General features: G+C 42.4%; 1 protein-coding gene across 5 annotated transcripts; it reads left to right on the top strand.

The window, feature by feature from the left end:
* Positions 1-9,897: 9,897 nt before the first annotated feature.
* On the top strand, positions 9,898-23,932 carry hcfc1a (host cell factor C1a). Of its 5 annotated transcripts, none has more exons than XM_033626288.2 (28): positions 9,898-10,039; positions 11,184-11,384; positions 11,862-12,010; positions 13,220-13,380; positions 13,467-13,675; positions 13,863-13,947; positions 14,068-14,174; positions 14,268-14,447; positions 14,541-14,783; positions 14,911-15,059; positions 15,164-15,346; positions 15,436-15,657; positions 16,058-16,162; positions 16,276-16,492; positions 16,849-16,985; positions 17,087-17,234; positions 17,358-17,578; positions 18,440-19,265; positions 19,555-19,700; positions 19,892-20,026; positions 20,128-20,335; positions 20,902-21,183; positions 21,288-21,394; positions 21,478-21,612; positions 21,700-21,885; positions 22,032-22,329; positions 22,991-23,054; positions 23,149-23,932. In XM_033626288.2, the coding sequence occupies exons 2-28, from the start codon at positions 11,189-11,191 to the stop codon at positions 23,186-23,188; spliced, it is 5,139 nt and encodes a 1,712-aa protein (XP_033482179.1). In that variant the 5' UTR covers positions 9,898-10,039; positions 11,184-11,188; the 3' UTR covers positions 23,189-23,932. The 5 variants fall into 5 exon arrangements, with proteins under 5 accessions (XP_033482179.1, XP_033482175.1, XP_033482180.1 ...); XM_033626284.2 differs by having other exon boundaries at positions 19,552-19,700; XM_033626285.2 differs by lacking the exon at positions 9,898-10,039 and adding an exon at positions 10,112-10,260 and having other exon boundaries at positions 19,552-19,700.

Here is a 23,932-nt window from a genome sequence, read left to right as displayed (position 1 = left end):
TGTGCTGAACAACATCTTACATAGTGAACAGCAGATCTACAGATTTTCTACAGATCTACCTAAAGGCCACAGTGTGCCAAATATTTTAATCAGGTACCACAAAAGGTGTACAAGTGACTTGCCAAATTGCCACTTTATTTTGACAGATGGTTGTAATAACTATAGGCCCATTTCTAAGCTGCATTTGTTATCCAAGGTTCTTGAAAAGGTGGTGCTAACTCCCTTATTATTTATGTTAAACATCTTAGATGCATTTCAATCTGGATTTCACAAACAGCATAGCACTGAAACTGCTCTCCGAAGGGCCACTAATGATTTACTGATGGGTGCTGATGCTGGGGAATGTTCCATTTTATTGCTTCTTGATGTCAGTGCTGCTTTCAACACTGTCGATCATAACATTCTCATCAATAGACTAAATCCGTGTGTAGGTAGCTCTGGAACTGCTCTTAAATGGTTTGAATCGTATCTCTCAGATAGAGAATTTTCACCTTCAGCTCCACTAATGTGTGGAGTGCCACAGGGATCTATTCTTGGTCCTGCTTTGTTTTCACTTTATATGCTTCCATATGCATTATCAACCATTTTAATTAGGTATCCTACCACTGTTACACTGATGACACCCAAATCTACCTGTCCTTTAAGCCAGATAATGTTAGCTGTTTTAACCCTTTAACAGAGTGCTTCACTGCTATCAAGAAATGCATGACTTGTAATTTTCTGCAGCTAAACTCAGACAAGACAGAAGTACTAATCTTTGGCCCTGATCACCAAGCAAGGAAATTATTACAACCATTTATTGGTCCTCTGGCAACTAATATAAATTCTACAGGGAGAAATTTAGGCATCACTTTTGATTCTCAATTGAACTTTGAATGGGTCAATTATCTCATTAAATCCTGCTTCTTCCACCTAATATTGAAATATTACTAAAATTAAATCAGCAGTGTCTATTCCTGACCTAGAAAAGCTTATTCATGCCTTTGTATTCTTGCACCTCGACTACTGTAATACACTGTTTAAATGCCTCAGCAAATCTTCAGTAGCTCGGCTTCAACTTCTGCAGAATGCTACAGCTCATATTTTAACTGGGACAAATCCTAGGTCACATATCACCCCAATAATCGCCTCCCTCCACTGGTTGCCAGTTAACTTCAGAAATGATTTTAAGATTCTTTAAATAACTTTTAAAGTGCAACATAGTTCAGCACCAAGTTATATAGCTAAGCTTCTGACAACCTATGATCCAAGTCATGACCCGAGATCCTCAAGTCTACCCTCGCTAGTTGTCCCTAGATCGAGGTTAGTAACCAAAGGTGACTGGGCTTTTGCCATCAAGGCCCCACGGCTCTGGAATTCTCTGCCTGAGGAGATTAAGCTGGCTAACACATTACATTTAAATCATTCCTTAAAACATATTTTTATAGGAAAGTTTTCCTTTTTAATGACTGATTTGTAACTTTTGTGTTTCATTTCCTTTAGTTCTTTATTTTTTTACCTCCTACCTTTAGCACTTTGTGACCTTGTTTAGATAAGCGCTATACAAATACAATTATTATTTATTATTATTGATACAGGGAGGTGCAAATGAAATGTAGACAATTTTCTGCTGTAACGTTTTCTTTGTTTATAAAATGCATTTAGGTGAACTGACACCAGTGGACAGCTGAGACACATCAGGGTTTATGTCTGTGTCTATCATGTATCTCCAGCGGAACACTTGTGTTCAGAATTTCTTACTGCCTACGTCACTTCTGCTAGAAGGTCAAAGGGCCACACACACAGTTATATCCACATTTGTGCCTGTTATGCCTTTCAAAAGCCCTGTATTCTTTTTTCTCTTCTGCCAGGAAGTCCTGGTCAAGAAGAGCAGCAAAACTTAAAAAGTTTCAAAAAAGCTTCAAATATAAGTATAAACAGGGACAAATAACATTGCTAATAGGGATGCACCAAAATGAAAATTTGTGGCTGAAGCCGAATAATATTAAACGCTTGGCCAAATACCGAGTACCAAATACCGAATGCCGTTTTTTAGTTTTTCATTAGTTCTTGCAGATGAACCCCCTCCAGATTAGTGTTGTCACGGTACCAAAATTGGGACCCACGGTATGATACCAGTGAAAGTATCACGGTTCTGAGTAGTATCACGATACCACAGCAAAAATTAGGCAGATGTGCCTTTTGTCATTTATAAAAAGATAAATCATTTTTCTATAATACATCAATGATATTTCAATGGAATAAATTACTTATTGACTTATTCATACTTCAAAAACAGCATCAATAAGTGATTAACATAGGGGGGATCAAAATAAAATAACTAAATGAAATAAAAATCAACCAGCCACCCTCCTCCCCTGACAAGTAAAGAACAGTCCCTTCATAAGTTAAAAACAGTCCCTAAATTGCGGTGAGGTTTGTGGGCCGTTACCTGCCACTGAAAGACTAAAAGAGAGAAATGTGAACGGCTCGTTTCTCCTCTGATACGCCACATACTGTGTGCTGCCACGGCTGGCTGTTCAGGTACTTTTGGGCAGTCATGACAACAAGTTATTCACCTGGAGCCGGACTTCTCCGTTGCCGGTAAGCCGTTATCATGCGCCGCCGTATTTGACAGGAATACGTATTCCTGTCCGTGTCTGTGACCCCCGTTCAACCCACAACCGGCGGGATTCGCCGTTTCGTTTCTGCTGCTGGTTGAAATCTGTACTCGCACAGCGTGCTGAATGATTTATTTTGCCCGCACAAAACTATTTTTAGTCGCAAATGCGAGTGCGGTGACGGACGGAGTAAAATATCGCCACACTGCCGACATTTACTCCGTCCGTCACCACACGCTGTTTGATTGCGTTATCAAAACACGCCGCTATTATTCGGCCTTGCTTTTCACTTATTCCACCAAATACCGAATGTGTGTTTTTTTTGCAATATTCGGCCGAATATATTCGGTTACTGAATATTCGGTGCATCCCTAATTGCTAAAAAAACACACACACACACACACATACACACACACACACACACACACACACACACACAACAACAGACACAAAATACACAGAGATCAGGGGCTAAAAAGAATCTTGGCAAAAATGGCACTTGTTAAAAGCAATTGTTAGCTAATGTTCTAAAAAAAAATTCTGTCACATTTTTCTGATTTTCTGATGTGCCAGCCCTTTGATAGTCTGGTGAGCTGATCAGGGTGTACCTACCTCTCACCTAGTGTCAGCTGGGCTAGGTTCCAGCCCCAACCTGACCCTGAACAGGATAAGTGGTTACGGATGATGAATGAATGAACATTCTGATTTTAAAATACTTAGGTCGTGGAGAGAAACTACGACCATCTCATTTCCTTGACATGCAGAAACAAACGGGTCACTGCCCTGTATCAATGTAGAATTAAAACCTAAGACTAATAGCAGTAGACAGTGAAGAGACTTTTAGAATAAAAGGATGGTTAGGAAAACTCTGAATCCCTAAGTTCATTGAAAAATATTTGAAGTAAGTTGCCCATAAGGAGGATATAAACAATATTGGATCTAAAAGGAAAGAGATGAAGAGATGTTGTTGATATGTTTCATTGCTGATAAACACAAGAAAAAAATCTGCCAACCATCAGTTGTTCATATTGTGTACAATGATGTACAAATAATAACAAAGCAGGTTAATGAGGTTTTGAATAAGATGCCATCTCAAATAGGTTGAGGACAAAAGCAATTAGGATAATTGGCATTTAGAATAGGAAAAACAGCAGGCTTACAAGAGCATTAGGATGGGAGTTTGTTCCTTTATCATAAACACTGTCATTCACTTTGTGTGGTTTATGCCTCTGTGATTCTTCTTACATTTACACAATGCAAGGACAGCAACAAACAGTAAAGGTAGGTGGCTTATAATTTTGCTGCAAATACAGTGTTTGACAGAATAAGTAAATCCATGAATCTATACTTTTTGTCACAGGTGTGCAGCACAGATCTGTATTAATGCGGACAGGAAACAGCTAATTGTTAATGTTCAAGAGGTGTGATGACAAGACCCTGGATATGATGCTATGTGTTGTGTATAAAATGGTTCAGACTCATATTTCATAGCAGTGATGATCTTGTGTCCTCTTATCTGTGACAAATCCCTTACAACATTTGATTCTATGGTCACAAAATGTTGGTAAATAGATGTCATAGCGCAAACAAATAATGTTATTTTGAAAGAAACAGGCACATTGTTCTGTTGTGATGCTTATGGTCAGTGAAAACCCACATACACCTCCTCAAAAGCCTCCACCTCCTGCTGCTATAATCCTTGATCCATGTCACTTGGGATGCTTTACATCATGATCTCTTTAGGCTTTTGAAGTTCAGTCCTCCAGCCGCTTCCTAAGACTCTTAACATGTGTAAACCATTACCAGCAGCTCAGAGCGTCAGAGAAGGTCAAGGTGTTTGTCTGAGCTCCACTGACCTGCTTAACCTGCTGCTGCTGGGTGAACACACACGTTTTTGACTGTTAATGTGACAATGAAAAGAAATAGTATGTAAAAACAGGCAAAAAGTATGTCTTGAGTCAATCCTAGTACCTTTGGTGCAAGACAGATGAGCTGCATTACTGTGAATTATTAAATTTTATTTTATTTTATTAGTTATTTTATTTAATTTAGTTTAGTTTAGTTTAGTTTATAGGAGCTATGTCTCTTGGGTGCCTACTGCTTAATGGTCTGGCACCTGATAGCTACTCTATTTATAAATCCCCGACCTCACCTGAGCACTGTGGGGGTACACACCCGTAAACGTCCTGAACACAGAAAATAAGAAAGTACAAGCAGAGGGCAGAAACTCTGCAGAAAAACCCACCGCCACACACTTATAGAGGGTCATAAATGATGATTGATGTGGATTACTTCTGTATGAGTCTATATATTGTTTTTATGGGAAAATCGTAGTGTCTTCTAAAAAGCTAAGTGGAACTGGCTGAGAATGATAAGCATTACATGTCAGATCAGTCATGATAATGACCATGACATTCATTTGATACACCTAAAAATGATTTGAAATTAAAGATTTTAACTGTAAAGAAAGCTCACTTAAGGAAAAAAGTAAATACTGACAATTTTCCTGTAAGTTTTTACAGAAGTTCAGCTATCTCCATTATTTCATTCTGTAGATGGATTAGGCTGTGTTTCTTGAGATGACTATCTCAATGACACACCTAATGAGTCTCCAATCTGTTTGAATGTGTCAACCGATTAAATCCCTTTTCTGGACAAAGGAAAGAAGAGATTTTGATAGCTTTTAATTAAAAGGAGTGCATTAGCCTACATAGAAGTATGTTACAAAGGTTGTGCCAACCTACTGTACAACTGACCTATTAACCTTTTTGGTCTTTGAATCAATATTAGGAAAATTATTCTTAAGAGAGAGATAAAAGAGAATTCTTTATTAGTCCCACGGTGGAGAAACTTCTATTGTTACAGCAGCAATGGGTGTAGAGCAAATAAAGAAGTATCAACTTTAAAAAACAACAACATGAAGCAATACAATAAATAAAGAACAGAAAAACGCAAAATATAATGAATAGACAGGCTGAATGGCTGAATTCAAATTATTGCATGTAATAAGTATAGATATTGCACAGTTTAGTACAAAATTCTAACACATGCTAATAACAATTCTAATAAAATTTCAGTGTATTAATCCATAAATGCATGGTATACCTCTTTGAAATATCTTTTATTAGTTTTTTGTAAAGGTATGCTCAAGCATTGTTCAAAGTATTGGATTTTACCAAGACAACCTTCATTATCAGACTTCCTGTCTGATGGTGCAGCCCTATGTTGTGGTCACTCATTAGCGTGGCATGTCATTTAATTAGGCTCTGAACTGAGCCACTGCATGAGTGCTCACCTTGAAACTTGGCAGAGGAGAAATCATGAAGACATGTTAACAAAGAGTGTTGTGTATATGTGTTAAAAGACTTCCACACAAAATTGTTCACATTCTGTTTCATCATATTTTTCACCGGTTATGTGAAATGGGTATTAGAAGGTGCAAGGAGTGGCTGCACTTTTTACATAATGAAACTGATTAAATGCAAGTGGTGTCTGGTCTTATTTTTTACTGTGACTTTTTTTTATCTTACTGTTATTTCAGCTCAAAAGGAGGACCCAAATGTAAGACGCCAGGCAGGCAGATTGCAGAAACAAAAGCAAGTTTTAATATCAAGAGCTGGTACAGCCAACAAAACTGACAGGCAACAAAAAACTGAAGAGAGAGAGGTAAATCCAGTAACAAAGGAGACACAGAAAACTAAACTAACCAGAATGGCACACAAGCAAGAAGATGAATGTATGAATGAAGCCACAGACAAACTGACAAAGAACAAGGGAACTGGGCAGGTATAAGTAGAGAATGACTAATTGGAGGAGTAAGAACAGGTGAACAGGAAGCAACACAAAGCAAAAACATGACCTAAGCAGCGGAGGCAAGGCTGATCGTGACACTGTCAGTCAATCTGGCTATAGTCTGAATCACCGGATGTAGAATGTGGCTATAAACCTGCCATTAGCCGGCTATTTAGGCTGGCATGCTCCTCCCCCTCTGCTTTCTGCGTGTTACTGTTTTCAAAATCCCCTACAGCAAACAACCTCCTCCTTGCTAACAACCTACATGCTGAAAAAGTCCTTTTTTGATGAAGATCTGGATCGTGCAATAAAGCATGTCTTGTCTTTTTTTATCACTAGATGTTGAATCCCACAGTCAACATACGTCTGTTACTGTTTTTTGTGACATTCAATGACAGTGCTCTCCTCCCCACATGCAAATATCCGAAACAGGTTACTCCCTGCCCAAGATGACTGTGATTGGTTTAAAGAAATACACACAAGCCAGAGTGTTTTTTTTTCACCCGATAGCAGAATGATAATGTGTGCTTCTAGACCTTTCTTTTGCCCTGACACAGAGACAGGAGAGACAGGTCTGGCTACATGAGACTACCATAGTTGTAATTAACTGTGACAAGTTGGTCATTGCACCACTACTGCTTCATATCTAAACTGAAACAACCACATTCAAAGTCCCTGGACACCCATGAAGTCCAGTGATCTCTTGTAGGCCCAGTTCTCAGCACAGCTCGACCTATCTTCAACCTGAGCCGAGGTTTAATCAGACCAAGTTACTGAGAACACTTGGGTGGGTGTGCAGGGCCTTTAAGTTGTAATTATGGTTCTTTACTCTATGACTTGCACATGGAAATGTTTTTTTTTGTTCCAGGATAAGGACAGCACACTGAATCATCAATAAAATATGTAAGTGAGTACCACAGCCCCCTTCTTTACCCTATTCATTTGTACATAATGTCTCCATTATAAGCTGCAGACCACATACAAAACAAGAACAACATACGTCTGCTATCCAACACTGCATTGCAATAAAACTTTGCTCTACAACCAAAGTAAAACACTAGAATGAGACAGGCTGCGCTGTATACTGTGAGCACATTATTTTATTTGCAGTAATTTGATGGCTTTTTCATATGTGTCATTGAAGCAAAAAATAATACAATACATTTTTATACTGACAGAAAAAAAGTCTCTCTTTGCTATATTTTAAGGTCAGAGGTCAGGTTCAGCTCTGAAGCTGAAAGGTCATTAGTGTCTGGCACATGGAAACTTCTGTAGCACTTTTGTAGCATCCATAAAAACAGTAGTGTAGTAACTAGTAAACACAGGCTACACAGAACATTTTTTATAAAGTTAGTGGATGATCAAACAGGCATTAAACCTCTGCATAAAACTGTAAAATATATGTAATGCTTTAAAGCCAAAGCCAGTGATACACATCACATAACAGGGTACAGCCCATTCCCCTGATCCTAGAGGAGAAATCAATTACAGTATGATAAGACCACAAAAACAACAACAAAAAATTCACCACCAAATATATTAATATTAGTGTTAATGTTAATGTTGATATTGATATCTACATGTGTGTTTTGTGTCAGTTGACCTCGTCTGGGACAGTAACGAGTCTGCATACAGACAGGAGGGAGAACAGCTGGCCCTCTGATGTAATCAGAACAACCTGGAACTGAATGCTCTAAAAACAGTGGAGATGATTGTCACCTGGGTGGTTCAACAGGTAGAGCGTGTACCATTATGGATGAGTCCTTACTGCAGTAGCATGGGTTCAAGCCCAGCATGCATGCTTTACTGCACATCAACTCATCTCTCCCCTCTGTCTCTCTTTCTCTCACTATCAAATAAAGCAAAAATGCCATTTTTTTTTTTTTTGAATGTGGAGATGGCAGCGCACTTCAGGATGAACTGAGGGGGTTCATTCAGGTTGAACTTCCTTCAGGAAGGTACCTCAGGAACTGCTGATGCAGTTCTACTCCAGTGTCTTCTCTGCACATCCATCAGACTACAATGGGCAGTCAGGACTGCAGAAAAAATCGTTGGTGCCAGCCTGCCCTCCTTTCAGGAAACATTATTCACCTCCTCAGTAAGGACACAGGCCTGTTACATCACTGCAGACCTTCATACCTAGGACACAAACTGTTCCAACTTTTCTCCGCTGGGAGGCGCTACAGACCACTGTAAACCAAAACAACCAGCCACATGAACAGTGTCTCTCCACAGGCCCTCAGTATGATGAACAGGTAACACCACTCCATAGTGACATGAACAATCTCTCTGCAAAAACCCTGTAATACCAAGCATCCACTTTACCAGTAAATTATATAGTTTTCATCTGTGTACTTATTCATTTATACTTGTACATAATAGTTAAATGTTTATAGTAGCCTAGTTTATGTTCATCTTGCTCAGCTTTAATGTCCTTGTCTTTAGCAGTGGTCTGTGTATATTGTGTGTACATTGAGAGCAACAAAATAACAAACTCAAATTCCTCTATGTACACACACATACTTGGCCAATAAAGCTTATTCTGATTCTGAACATCAAGTGCTTTGTGTGATGGTTTTAGTCTGAATATAAGATCTTCATGCATCCAAGTATCAGTTTAGGTGTCCAAGATCACTGGAATAACAGTGAGTTATATGAACCACATCTTAGTTCAGGTTTGATAAAAAGCTACAGGGTTTGACAGCCAAATGTAGTGGGGATGCTGATCCTGCAAATGTGCAAAATCTTAAGTAGCAGCCCCATATTGTACAATAATGTGACTAACGTCCCTTTAATCACATAGTTCCTTTGGTCATCACGTCTGTGTTTCAGAAGCCAGTTTTAAAATAACTGGGGACTATCTTGTGAAACATTTCAGTTTACTGACAAAAACACCCATGGATCTACTTCTATAAACCAAAAGTAGATAGAGAAGTTTGGTAATCTTCTAAAACTTCCACATTTTGGAGCATTTTCTTGTCTTTCAGAGCAGAGAAATATGGCTGGACATGTACTGATTTGAAGAAAGAGGGGAGATGTGTTAATTGATGGTGATAGTAATGCAGTACTTGTATCAGTGGAGGGCGCTCTGATAGAGGGTGTGGGTGTGTCAAGTGTAGTATATGTGAGCGCTATATATGTAAATTAGAGCTTTTACACTATTGTTGTGCAGATATATGCTCATATAAGTAGGGTTAGGGAGGAATAAAATCAGCATCCCCTACAATATTAAAATAAAAGTGGTTTCAGCACGGATGTCGCCATCTTTAGTAAGGGACAATAAGCCTAGTGTTATAACGCAACTTGTTGTAATTTGCTGAAACTCGTGATATGTTTACTTTTTATAGATTTCAAGTGTCCTTTAAAGCACCTCGCTAAACCGAGCATCCTCCGCTGATTCACAATGACAAATAACACAAAGTAAAGGCGTTTCTGTATGAAATGGTCAGCGAGCGGGTCTCTGTCGCCATGTTTACTTTGGGTGACGCCAACTCTCTTCCATTTTCCTCCGCCTCTGGTTGTCAAGAAGATGGCAGCTTCCAGGCAGGCATGAGAGGAAATACTTCTTCACAAATCGAATGAATTTGGATTATTACCGCAAGATCAGACCACATACCCGTGTTTTTGCAATTACTGCATCGAAATAAGTAAGTAAAAATCTGAAATATTTGCGCCTTTCCTTGGTTTGTTATGTTTTGTTGTGGCATACCGCCCGGCCATTTTTCTTGTGGGAGCTGTAGAAGTAGGCCGATTGTCGAAAAGATGGCTGCTTCCAGAGACGGCATGAAACATAATAACACTCTGTTTGTGCAGTTTTACTCGGTTTAGCTGCGTTTTAGGAGTGTTGTTGCAGCGACATTTGTATCAGGTAAAATATGCACGCCAAAATTAGGCGAAATTACATTGCATTTAATTGTAAAATTTGGCGACGCTTTGACAGATGCTAACGCTGTTAGCTTGGGCAAATTAGGTTGAGCAACTAGCCGCTAGCGCTAACGGAGTAAAGCTAACGTTTGAATTCACTTGGATACTAAGATTTTACTTTATTCTTTAGTATTTTAAAATATGTTACTCGATAGAAGCTACGGCAAGTGTCTTGCACACCACTGCAACTGCTATAATACGCTTCAAATATTTCTATAGTGTAAATAATTACGTTAGAGGGATTGCAGAAAATGCTAAGCTTGTTAGCTACAATATGGCGACTCCCAGAGAAGCATGAAAATAGCCGACTCTTGCTAACAGTTCTAACTGTGGATTAAGTTTGTGCTGCAGGTACACTTGGTTCTGCTTTGTTGACCCCCTACAAATGTATTTAATTGTTTTTAATTATTGAGTTAGTATGCCGGTGTACTTGGCTTGCAATCCTCTATTTTTCTTTTTCATTCGCTTCCGCCATTTTTCAGACTGGCAGTAGCGTTAGCGGGGGTTTGTTTGGTTACAAGATGGCTGCTTCCATGGATTGAATTCAATGGTTAGAAATAACTAAGAACAAAACTTAGGTGTATGAAAGATTCATTGTGTTTATTAGCACAACTATAGCTGCAAATCCATGTTAATGGTTATAAACCAGTGGTTACTCGAAAGCTAAACCGCTTTTGTTGTTTTTTGGATTGAATGTGTTTGTTAACCGAAGCTAACCGCTAACTGTTTTAGCCGCTACGACCGCACTCTGTTTTAGAAGTTAGCCACAGTGCACGGTTAGCTGCTGCTGTTGATAGCCGTTAACGTGTAATCATTACTGACACTGAAGTAGTTAAGATAAATGTTGCTTTATTGTTTTTCTGACAGAAATCATGTCTGCCCCTGGGTCCGCGGTGTCTGGGACCACGGCGTCGGTTCTGCAGCCGCGGTGGAAACGGGTCCTCGGATGGTCCGGTCCCGTTCCCCGGCCCAGACATGGTCACAGAGCTGTGGCTATAAAGGAGCTTATGGTTGTCTTTGGCGGTGGAAACGAAGGGATTGTGGATGAATTACATGTATACAACACTGGTAAGATTAACTTTGCACGCATAACTTTACTGGTTGATGGTTCACTGGTCATGTTTTACTTAACAAATATGCAAGTGTGAAATAACATAAAATACATTCTCACATTGCGTCTCTAAAACAGCTCTCATTTAATGCTAGAGCTTGATTCGTGATGTGCAGAACTAAGTAGCATACAGGCCTCAATAGGCCAAGCAAGTCCGTGTCGGCTTGTATTTGGCCCCCTCTGCTGGGGAAAGGGGGTTGATGCACGTTAAAAAAGGCGGGCTAAAATAAAATGGATGATGCTGGTTGGTTTAAGTATATCCTCTGCCCCAATTTCCTGCACATAAACCAATAAGGTCAGACTAATTCACCAAATTTGGTTTATGTATCCTAAACCCTTGGTGCAAACTTTGGTCTATTTTCTTATTTGAATGACTTGATATGTGTAAGCTTCAAATGTTAACTTTGCTTTTATTATTGTGTTTTAATTTCCAGCAACAAACCAGTGGTTTATCCCAGCAGTCCGTGGTGATATTCCCCCTGGTTGTGCTGCATATGGGTTTGTCTGTGATGGCACAAGACTGCTGGTGTTTGGTGGAATGGTGGAGTATGGAAAGTACAGCAACGACCTCTATGAACTACAGGTAATCTTTCAGTGGAAAATACTTTCGTATTGAATTTCACATAAAGTTATTGCAGTGTTTTTCAAATCAAAAGTGTTGGATGGAACCAAACTTCTCTGGATATGTTAGCTTTATCTGAAATTACTTTTATTGTAGTACATGCAAGCATAAAAGGGAGATGGATTTGTTCATAATACCATCAATGATTTTATATGTAAGCTATCCTGTTCATATTGTAAAATCTAAGCAAAGCGGACATTATCTGTGCATGTGTATGATGTAGAAAAAGAGTGAGAAAATACATGGTTTAAGTTCTCGTTCAAGGCTATAATGTAGGTGCGTAGGCAAATAAAATCCATCTTTGCAGTTCCACTACAGACAGTAACAGTAAGTCACTGACTGCAGTTAATTGAAAACATGAATCCTGATTTATCAAATGCTGACTTGGAGGTGTTTTGTATAGTTGTTGGGGTGCCATTGAGTCTGCTCATCTTGACTGTGTACTTCAAAGCAGTAAACTAAATAGCTAATGCAGTGCAAAGGTTGTAGTCCAACCCCATCCCACACTGATGAATAACTGCCAAGGGTGAGAAAAATAATAGTTTCTTAGATGCATTGTGATTCTTTCTTGAGTGATTCAGAATTGACTCATAAAATTCCTTACTCAGAATTCAGAGGATTCACCATGTTCTAGCAGCTGGTTAAACAGTTCAGCAGCTGCTTTTCAAAATTGATGAAGTAACTCCTTGAGGAGGACGGGGGCAATCTAAAGAGGAATTTAAATTAGTTTACCTTAGTTTATTCTGCTGCTGCCAAGTGCACTATGCCAAGACATGTCTTTGTATTGTCCTACTTGCAAAAGCTTCAGTTTGTACACAATGAAGGAAGTATAAGTTATAAATTTGCTCTGTTTCTGGTTACGACATAAAGCGACTATGTCTCAATCAAGTTTGTCAACCAAAGTCCAGATGGATTGTCTGCCACTTGGAAATGGAATAGATAAATATTAAATTAAGTAAAAATTAATGAAACATTTGAAATAGGCTTAGTGGTTAAAAATAAATGAATAAAAGTGTGGTTTTGTCTTATGTTTTAACACAAAATTCCTATCAGACTGTCAGAATTGAGGATGAGGTGAACTTGTTTTTGTTACAGCATCTGCAATGACCTTAACAATTTGTACTATGTTGTTTTGACCATGTTTGTTTTTTGTTTGTTTTTTTGTTACAGGCCAGCAGATGGGAATGGAAAAAGTTGAAAGCAAAAAACCCGAAGAATGGCCCCCCTCCTTGTCCTCGACTTGGTCACAGTTTTTCCCTGGTTGGCAACAAATGCTACCTGTTTGGTGGACTAGCCAATGACAGTGAGGACCCAAAAAACAACATTCCCAGGTACAGATTTTATTCCAGCAGGGCCCTTTGATGCAAGAGATTCTTGAGCAACGTGAAGGTGACATCTGTCTATTTTTCATTCTCAGATACCTGAATGATCTGTACACACTTGAGCTTCGTGCGGGTTCCAGTGTGGTTGGATGGGATATTCCAATCACATATGGAGTTCTGCCTCCTCCCCGTGAGAGCCACACTGCTGTGGTATACACAGAAAAGACGAGCAGGAAATCTCGCCTGATAATCTATGGAGGGATGAGCGGTTGTCGCCTTGGAGATCTGTGGACTCTCGATATTGGTAGGTTTCTTAAAGTGTGACTGGAACAATTACAGCATAAAACCTGTAAATGCCCCTGCTGGTGCCACTCAGAGACTGCTGCTATTTACACCCAAGCAGACCAAAGGGGATTGAACATAATCGCCCAAAGAGCCCCACACTATGTAAGGTTTTTGTATAACGTCCTTCTCCTGCTCATTGTCTCCAGATACCCTGACATGGAACAAACCATCAGTAAGTGGGACTGCACCGCTCCCCAGAAGTCTTCACTCTGCCACCACCATCACAAACAAGTGAGTGAACTGCTGCAGAAAAGCAGTGACATATTGAATGTTGTATATAATCATGTTTGAATTCCCAGAAGAACAGGCTCTGGTCTGGCATCTCACTAATTTAATTTTCTCAATGTGCAGGATGTATGTTTTTGGAGGGTGGGTTCCACTGGTGATGGACGATGTCAAAGTGGCCACACATGAGAAGGAGTGGAAGTGCACAAACACTCTTGCCTGCCTAAATCTAGGTTTGTCTAAGTCTGTATTTGTTACACTTTGAAAAGTTTTGAGTAAAATGGACTTCCCTGGTGTTAATTATTGTATCATATGTGTTTCTATAGACTCCATGTGCTGGGAGACAGTGTTGATGGATACTCTCGAAGACAACATCCCTAGGGCCCGTGCTGGCCACTGCGCTGTGGCCATCAACTCCAGACTCTACGTTTGGAGTGGCCGTGATGGTTATCGTAAAGCTTGGAACAACCAAGTCTGTTGTAAAGACCTCTGGTACCTGGAAACAGGTAGGTGTGTTGTAACACAGTTTTATCATTTAGACTGATTTCAGTGGCTCAGGTTTTAAAATAGTGTTAACTTTTTGTCCTTCACCTCCCCAGAGCGACCACACGCCCCTGCTAGGGTGCAGTTAGTCCGTGCCAACACAAACTCTCTTGAGGTGAGCTGGGGCGCCGTCTCAACTGCTGACACCTACTTACTGCAGCTGCAGAAATATGACATCCCTGCAACTCCAGCTGCAGCCTCGCCAGCCATGAGTGCCACCCCCGTGCAGCCTCTGAACTCTCCAAAGAGCCCCGCACCGGCTGCTGCAGCACCCTCTGCTCAAAGCCTACCCCAGACAGGTATTACACTTTCGAACAATGATTCTTTCCCAACCCTTCCACATCTATTGCTGTTGTCACTACACGAGAAAGCAACTGCAAAAAAAGCTGCACAGAAAGACTAATTGTCATTTTCCTCATTTTACAGCTGTTTTGAAGGTTGCCGCTCAACAGTCTGCCACAGGCACATCTGTTGTTACAGTCCGCCCCAGCCAGCCTGGGAAATCCCCCGTCACTGTGACATCTCTTCCGCCAGGTGTTCGAATGGTAGTTCCTGCCCAAACCACCCAAGGATCGGTATAAACAGTTTTTACATTGCATTGTTATCATGTTAAAGATTTTGCATTAAATCTATCAGATGAGTAAATGTTTACAAAAAAAAAATTCTTTCCTTTCCCCAGCCAATTGGAAGTAGCCCTCAGATGAGTGGCATGGCAGCTTTAGCAGCAGCAGCTGCAGCAACACAGAAGATCCCACCTTCCTCTGCTGGCACTGTCCTCAATGTTCCCGCAGGTGCCACAATTCTCAAAACAGTAGCCGTTTCCCCTGGCACAACCACAGTGAAAATGGCCTCCCCAGTCATGGTACAGATCTCACTAAACCTTTGCATGGCTAACATTGTGTGCATTCTGTCAATCAGAGGTCAATTCTTAAAATAATGTTGTGCGCCTAGGTCAGTAACCCGGCTACCCGGATGCTGAAAACTGCTGCAGCCCAGGTGGGCACAGCAACTGCGTCCTCTCCCACCACCACCAGACCCATCATCACTGTGCACAAGTCCGGTGCAGTCACAGTGGCACAGCAGGCCCAGGTGGTAACCACTGTGGTTGGAGGAGTCACCAAGACCATCACCTTGGTCAAGAGTCCCCTCACCATGGGCAGCAGTGGCACTCTGGTAAGAGAACAGGACTCTGTAGCACAGTGTAATACTGGAACACCACTCTAAGAGCACCCTTTGGTGCTTTCACACGCATGCTGTATATCATGTTCTGTAAATTGTTTTGTCGCACTTAGTGTGTACGTTTTGTTTTTTAATGATTTGTCACACAAGATGGTGACAACATGCACTGAGCTTGAACCAGTGGGGGAGGGAGTAAAGGTTGGCCTTCAGTGACTGTTGGAGAATTCTGCTAAGAAAACAGGGAGCATGATGTTAGTGATCTGCATGACTGTTGGTCAGTTAGAGCTGAAATGATTTATAGAGCCACCAGTGGTTCACCTTCCCACTGAACTCCCTGTGCTGTCCGATGTTTTCTGGCGACTCATGAACTTGAGTCTCTCTCCTATGTCGGCAGATCTCCAACCTTGGCAAGATGATGTCTGTGGTACAAACCAAGCCAGTGCAGACATCAGCTGTCACAGGCCAGGCTTCCACTAACCCTCTCACACAGATCATACAGGTCAGCTATCTGCATGAGTGCAGGAAAAAAACAGGAGGTAGCTTAAAACTCCTGAGACAGGCACCAGGTGTGTTTCTCCAAATGGTTTGCATAACGTGGGCCTCTCTCCCCAGACAAAGGGTCCCCTCCCAGCCGGCACCATCCTGAAGCTGGTGACCTCTGCAGATGGCAAGCCCACAACCATCATCACCACTTCCCAGGCAGGAGGCACAGGAAACAAGCCCACAATCCTCAACATCAGCGGTGTCTCTCCTACCACCACTAAGCAAGGCACCACCATCATAAAGACCATCCCCATGTCGGCCATCATGACACAGCCTGGAGCCACAGGTCTAAACTTGCTCAATTTTACTGTGTCACAGATGTGTATCATAGTAACCATCACATTTATGAATGAGAGCAGTTTTTTGGGGTTTTGTTGTTGTTGTTTCTCTTTGTTTTTATCTGGTTAGAATTCCAGATGAGCAGTGTTGGCATGTCACAACAGAAGTAGTGATGCTGCAGTCTTAAGTTAATTTTTTTTTATACTGTTATCTGCAACGTTTTGACCATATTGGCAACTAATGTGAATAAAAACAATGATACAAACTATTTGCAGGTGTAAATTAGCCAAGGCCTGGTATTCGGGTAGTGTGTCCTGAGATGACATAATTGTACAAAAATTTACTTTGCTTTTGTCCTTGCAGGTGTAACAAGCAGTGCAGGCATGAAAACGCCCATCACAATCCTTACCACAAAGGTGATGACCACTGGAACGCCTGGTAAAATCATCACTGCAGTGCCCAAACTTGCCACTGCCGCTGGCCAACAGGGACTGACACAGGTAAGCTGACGTTGTGCAGTAGTCTTTATAGATATCAGTTTTGATGTGCTGCTTGTGTATGTTAAACGTGAGGAGACTAAACCTGAATTGTGTATCTCCAGGTGGTTTTGAAGGGTGCTCCAGGGCAGCCTGGCACTATTTTGCGCACTGTGCCCATGAGCACAGTCGGTGGTGTTCGACTTGTTACACCAGTGACAGTGTCTGCTGTTAAGCCCACTGTCACCACTCTGGTTGTCAAGGGGACTACTGGTAAGAATAACTGTCATTTGATTTCAGTGATTTATTACTGGATTACATTAATATGTTGGTACATATTTTGTACAGTTAATTGTTGATTCTTTCATCTTTTAATACTACTTGCTTTCCTTCCAGGTGTCACCACTCTTGGGACAGTCACTGGCACAGTCTCCTCAAGCCTGGCAGGAGGCACGGTGGACAGTTCCAATGCCTCTCTGGTCACCCCCATCACCACACTGGGAACCATTGCTACCCTGTCCAGCCAGGTCATCAGCCCAGCTGCCATAACTGTGTCAGCTGCTCAGACCAGCCTGACCTCTGCCTCCGCATTGCCCTCCTCTACCATGACAGTGCAGGTAAGATCCTGCAGGTCACTGTCCCTCAGCTTGTCCTTAGCATGTTAGTCAGCAGGATATAAAATCATGGCAGCAGTGTGCGCTATAAGTGTTTAATTACCACATTACAAGTGAAGAAGAAGGCTGTAAAGGTCAGGGTGTCGACGCCCGTTGTTGAAACTACTAGGGTTGGGTACCAGACTCAGTAGTCTGAAGGGTACCGTCTATTATGTCAGTACTATAGAGTACAGATTCACATTATGTCAATTGGTGTCAAATTTTGTCACCTCAGAGCACATCTGGGTGACAATGCTGAGTTCAGGTCGGAGGTGGAAATGCCCCAAAGCTGGAAAGCCAGCTGTGGAACTCTGTCGGCTTCCCAGCGAACGAAAACTATTGCTGCAGCACCGACAGTTTGTGTCTTGTCTTTTTTTCTTTTGTTTTATTTTAGAAACAGCCTAATATCACTGCTGTTTGTGATTGTGTTTTTTTAAATTACATACTATTCCACATATTTGTCAGCTGTGTCTAAACATATTGCAAGAGAGATGAGCAGACACACACAAGCAAGCAGACAGACAGAGACTTAGCTCTATGGCAGAATCACTTGTTGACCTGCACACAGTATACTTCTGAGAAGAAGAGAGAGAGTCAAGTACCGGAAAAAAGGTTCAGTTGAATACTGGTACAGAATTCAGGATACTGGTATCATTTCAAATATGAATAGTACCCAATCTTAATAACTGCAGAACAATGACTAAGCTACTATTTGAAAAATTGGGATAAGAGCAATGGACAGAGAATAAAACTCTTTCGTTTTGACAATGAAACATGCTGCATGACTTAAAAATAACTTGGATTGCTTCACAATATCCTGCACAGAACCAGCCCACCCAGGTGACTCTGATCACAACTCCCAGTGGTGTAGAAGCTCAACCAGTGCAGGATCTCCCAGTGTCCATCCTGGCTTCACCAACCTCCGAGCAGCCCAGCTCCACTGAGGCTGGAGCAGCTGGAGAAGGCTCTGGGACCGTCACCCTAGTCTGCTCTAACCCGCCCTGCGAGACCCATGAGACCGGAACCACCAACACAGCAACCACCTCTTCTGCCACCATGGGAGCAGAAAAGGTCTGCTCTAACCCGCCCTGCGAGACCCACGAGACCGGAACCACCAACACAGCCACCACCTCCTCTGCTACAATTAAAGCAGGACAAGTGTGCTCTAACCCGCCATGTGAGACCCATGAAACAGGCACCACCAACACAGCCACAACTGCATCATCAAACATGTCTACGCCGCGTGTGTGCTCCAATCCACCATGCGAGACCCATGAAACTGGGACAACTAACACAGCAACCACAGCATCGGCTAATATGGGAGGAGTCCAGCAGATTTGCTCCAACCCACCCTGTGAGACCCACGTGACCGGCACCACCAACACATCCACCCAGGCATCATCTAACATGAATGCAGGCCAAACGAACACCGTGCAGAGGGTTTGCTCCAACCCGCCCTGCGAAACACACGAGACAGGGACCACCAACACCCCGTCCACAGCCACCTCCAGCATGGGAGGTGACCAGACCAGCACAGCTACAGGCCAGGTCCAGAGGGTTTGCTCCAACCCACCCTGTGAAACACACGAAACCGGGACCACCAACACAGCCACCACTGCCACCTGCAGCATGGAGACAGGCGAAGGCACAGGTAAACCCATTTATACTGTTATTGCGTCAGCTCATTAGGGTAATGAAATACAGCAGTCCAAAAATGAGCAGTCCCGCTGAAACCTTTTGTTTGCTACATTCAGTTCATTAGCTTTTAATCATTTGTGTTGTGATGTTCATTATCTCATTTGTTCTTGCTCTTTTAACATAAACAGCAAAAATAGAAGCGCTGATGTGCCACATTTTAGATTCTTGGGTGGCATCCAGGACGTACAATGGATTTATTGTATGAAGTCAAAGTTAAATTATGTTTTTGTGTCTACCAGCAGCCCAGCAGACAGAGGAGGCAACAGAAGGTACCAGCAGCACAGAAGTGGCCTCCACCACTGCAGCAACTGGCATGGTTACCACCACCCAGGGCAGGGCCATCACAACTGTCACTCAGTCCACACCAGCTCCTGGACCCTCTGTACCTGTAAGTGCAGTAATTTACTGGCAGAATCATTAAATGATCTAATGACCACAGCTGAGTCATGGTAATCTCAGCAGATTTCTGTCTGAAGACTGCATATCTTTAGCTGATGGCATTATGTGGGAGACATCATTTCCTAATTGTTTTTTCCCCATTATGACCCATCTGTATGTTTCAACTTTGTGTCTCTCCAGTCGATCTCATCAATCACAGAGAGTGTGAGTACTGCTGCCAGCTCCACAGAGGAACCGATGCAAACTGATGAGACGGCATCAGCAGAAGCTGCACCTGCAGTGGAGGGAGCCACCGCGATGGAGACGCAAGCAGAGGTAAATACAGTGTAATGTCACAAAAAAGCCAGTGTGGGCCTGAAGTCCATTCAGTCAGGGATATATTGATTGTCTATATGACGTGCAATGTGTTCTCTCAGGGAGAAGCAGCCACAGCTACAGCCTTGAATCTGCCCTCAGAGCTGATGTCCGAGGGTCAGGGTGCCACACTCATGGTGACAGGGCTGTCGGACGAGGAGCTGGCTGTTACTGCAGCGGCAGAGGCTGCTGCTCAGGCAGCAGCTACTGAAGAAGCCCAGGCTCTCGCTATCCAGGCTGTGCTCCAGGCAGCCCAGCAAGCCGTAATGAGTAAGTTCAACTATAGTCATTAGTTCAGTGGTGTTCATTATGTCTTTAGTTTCTGATAATGACTTTAGTTGTTCTTTTATCTCAGACATGTTAGGATGTTACATACCTTGACATGTTTCGGCAGAAACTTCCACCTTCCTCAGAAGTGTCACTTGGTGGTGGTTGTTATGCGTCTTTATCAGATGGTGGCGTGACCCGCCTCCCTTATATCAGCTGATGACAGATCAACTGATGAAGACATAACCACCACCAAGTAACACTTCTGAGGAACACGGAAGTTTCCGCCAAAACATGTCAAGGTATGTAACATCCTAACATGTCTGAGACAAAAGAACAACTAAAGTCATTAACTATAGTCATTGTTCTCTGCTTATTTGGTTTTGATTTGAATTTGAACAGTAACATCATAGTTCAAGGTTTGTCTCTAGTAAAGTGGGGAAAAGACATGGAAAAATAAATGTATTCTTTGCTCTCAAACAGTTAACAACTGAATTATTCATCAATTTCTCACAGGGCTGTCATGGTTGCAGCCTGTTTAAATTCTTAACTATTTTGTATGTGTACAGATGAAGGTGATTCTACTGGAGAGAGCCAGCAACCCACCAACATCCCCATCATGTTGACCCAGCAGGAGCTCGCAGCGCTGGTCCAACAGCAGCAGCAGCTGCAGCTGCAAGAGGCTCAGGCTGCTGCACAGCAGGCCAGCGTGGACACAAACTTGCCCACTGAAGGTCTCGCCCCTGCTGACAGCCTCAACGACCCTTCTGTCGAGAGCAACGGACACAATGAGATGGCTGCCGCAGTCACCAGTGCAGTGGCATCACTGCTGCCACGCACCACTGCTGAGAGTAAGACTTGGTGTTTTTTCGTTTTGTTTTTTCCTCAGTAAATACCTTGGATATCTTTTTGTACAGTAGATTGACCTTTCTGTGTTGTGCCTTTCACTCCACAGCACTCGCTCCATCAAGCACATTTGCACCCTCTGTATCAGTGGCAAGTCCAGCCAAGCTGCAAGCAGCAGCCGCACTAGCAGAGGTCGCCAACGGGATTGAGGGAGAGGTGAGTTATTGTACAACATCTGGCTGGTTCAGCAAGATCAAAGAGAGAAGAAATGTAACCATGTATCATTTGTTTTCTCACAGAAGCAAGCCCCTCAGCCAACCCCCGTGAAGCCTGTTGTAAAAAAAGAGAACCAGTGGTTTGATGTTGGAATTGTTAAAGTGACAAATATGGTTGTCACACACTTCTATGTGCCAGGAGATGATTCTCAAGGAGATGTAAGTGTCTCAGGAGGCTCCTTTCATGCTTAGATGACTGTGTGTTAGTGTGCTCAGTGCATCTCTAATCTCTGTTTTGTTTGGTAGGATGACTCTGGCATCATGCCAGACTACAGCCAGATGAAGAAAATGGAGCTGCAGCCTGGAACAGCTTACAAGTTCCGTGTTGCAGGAATCAACGCTTGTGGTCGCGGAGCTTTCTCCGAGATTTCTGCTTTCAAAACTTGCCTACCAGGCTTCCCAGGGGCACCCTGCGCCATCAAAATCAGCAAGGTAAACACATCAGTAAAGCCCTTTGCCTTGTTTTCCTCTTTTTTTGGAATTGATATACAGGTGTGTAAACATGACGATAACACCAGCTGTTCTCATGAGCCATGCTTTCAGGCACCGCATAATAATCTATTTCTCTCCCCCCACAGAGCCCAGATGGCGCCCACCTGACCTGGGAGCCACCCTCAGTGACGTCGGGGAAGATAATCGAATACTCTGTGTACCTGGCTATCCAGAGCAACCAGACAGCTGAAGCCAAGGCCTCCACCCCGGCACAACTAGCCTTCATGCGTGTGTACTGTGGACCCAACCCCTCTTGCTTGGTGCAGTCGTCCAGCCTCTCCAACGCCCACATCGACTACACCACCAAGCCAGCCATCATCTTCCGCATCGCCGCCCGCAATGAGAAGGGCTACGGTCCCGCCACCCAAGTTCGATGGCTTCAAGGTAAGCAAACAGATTCACAAACCTAGTCCTAAGGCCTAGTCCACACGCACACAGGTATTTTTGAAACTAGGGTTTTCCCTCCTTCGTCCGTAAAAAACATCATCAACACACACGGTTTTAAAGAAGTCCCTGTCGAAATAAAAAGGCAAAACACAATTGAAGTGATGTCAAGAGCATGCCAAACCAACAGGCAGCGATATATCCAATCCTGGCACCACGCAAAGAAGATGATATTGGCCAATCAGAAGGCTACCTGAAGCACTGACCTCCATGGTGCAATCTGGCGCATCTGTTCCTTAATATAGTGGAAGATAATTTATGTGATAATGTAAAAATCCTGTTGATGGGGTTAGAGCCAGCACTACAAAGGAGGTAACAGTGCACACTCTGATGTTACAAGCTAAAAATGTATCTGTCTACACGTCACATTAAAAACAGAGTTTCTGAAAATCTTTGCCCTGGACAGAGGTTTTCAAAAGATGAGTTTTCAGTGATTTAAAATGTAGTTAGTGTGTGGATGAAAAGCCAAAACTCACACAGACAAGCTATGTTTTCAATAAACACATGTACGTGTGGACAAGGCCTTATACCCAAATAATAGTAAGTAAGCAGGTCATTATTGGACCAAGAGATATATGTTAACAATTTTTCTGCTCTGTAGAATCCGGCAAAGATGCTGCCTCTGCAAAACCGGCCCCCAAAAGACCAGGCACCTCTCCTGATACGTAAGTCCAGTATTGATGCCGCATACCGTGCACACAGGCCACACTGATGAATAAAACATGCAAACTCACTCTGCTTTTATGTGTGCTCTTGCAGTAAGGCTACTGGTCCAAAGAAAGCAAGGACGGACCAGTGAGGTTGCCCAGAGATCCCTCCCAGTCTTTTGTCCTTTTTCCACTCGCTGTCCTTTTATCAGGAAGACTGACCTTCACCCCTCCTTCACCTCCTCATCCTCATCCTAATGTCATCCTCCACCCTCAAGTCTCAGATCAAGACAGCATTGGAGGCAGAACAACCGTATGAAGCTGAGATGAAAGTCAATCTGAGAGATGTTTCTGTAGATAAAAACCCTCCTTCTTCCTCGTTCTGTTGGTTGTACTATTTTTAGAGCAACACAAACTTAGAAGCACATTATCTTTTTCAGTCACATCCCCTTCCATCGTTTAACATCTATTTTTGGCTTGTTTCAGTAGTTGAGCAGTATAGAGAAGCATTTACATCTTTCACAAACTGGGAGCCAGCCTGAGCGCAATGTTACCTTTTTTTTTTTTTTTTTGTCTCTGTTTTGTGAATCCTGGGGGGATGTAGAGAGAGACTACACAAAATGATGTACAGTGTTGAAAAAGGCTGTGGAGGCATTAGCTTAGATGAGAGGAAACATCGGTATGGATACAAATAAAGCACTTGTCCTCAGCAACAGAGGACATAATTTTTTTTTTCCTTTCCTTTTTGCTCAAATTTGCTTCATCAAGAACCAAGTCTGTAGTCATCGTACTGGACTCCAGTCTCCTGGTAATGTCATCACTGTGTGCTTTTTACCCCAAGATGAGGACTGGTTGCCGACACTTCAAAGTGGACAAAAAGAAAAAAAAAAGACGAC

The sequence above is a fragment of the Epinephelus lanceolatus genome, chromosome 1 (assembly GCF_041903045.1).
Source record: "Epinephelus lanceolatus isolate andai-2023 chromosome 1, ASM4190304v1, whole genome shotgun sequence".
Taxonomy (NCBI): Eukaryota; Metazoa; Chordata; class Actinopteri; order Perciformes; family Serranidae; genus Epinephelus; species Epinephelus lanceolatus.
The sequence above is the reverse complement of the archived record's forward strand: the minus strand, read 5'-3'. Positions and strand labels throughout refer to the sequence as shown.

Excerpts from the sequence above, each read along its gene's own strand:
- hcfc1a (XM_033626284.2), top strand. The coding sequence starts at position 11,189 with ATGTCTGCCCCTGGGTCCGCGGTGTCTGGGACCACGGCGTCGGTTCTG. Across the intron at positions 11,385-11,861 it reads ATTACATGTATACAACACTG|CAACAAACCAGTGGTTTATC; the intron begins GTAAGATTAACT and ends TTTAATTTCCAG. Across the intron at positions 16,986-17,086 it reads GCCAACAGGGACTGACACAG|GTGGTTTTGAAGGGTGCTCC; the intron begins GTAAGCTGACGT and ends GTGTATCTCCAG.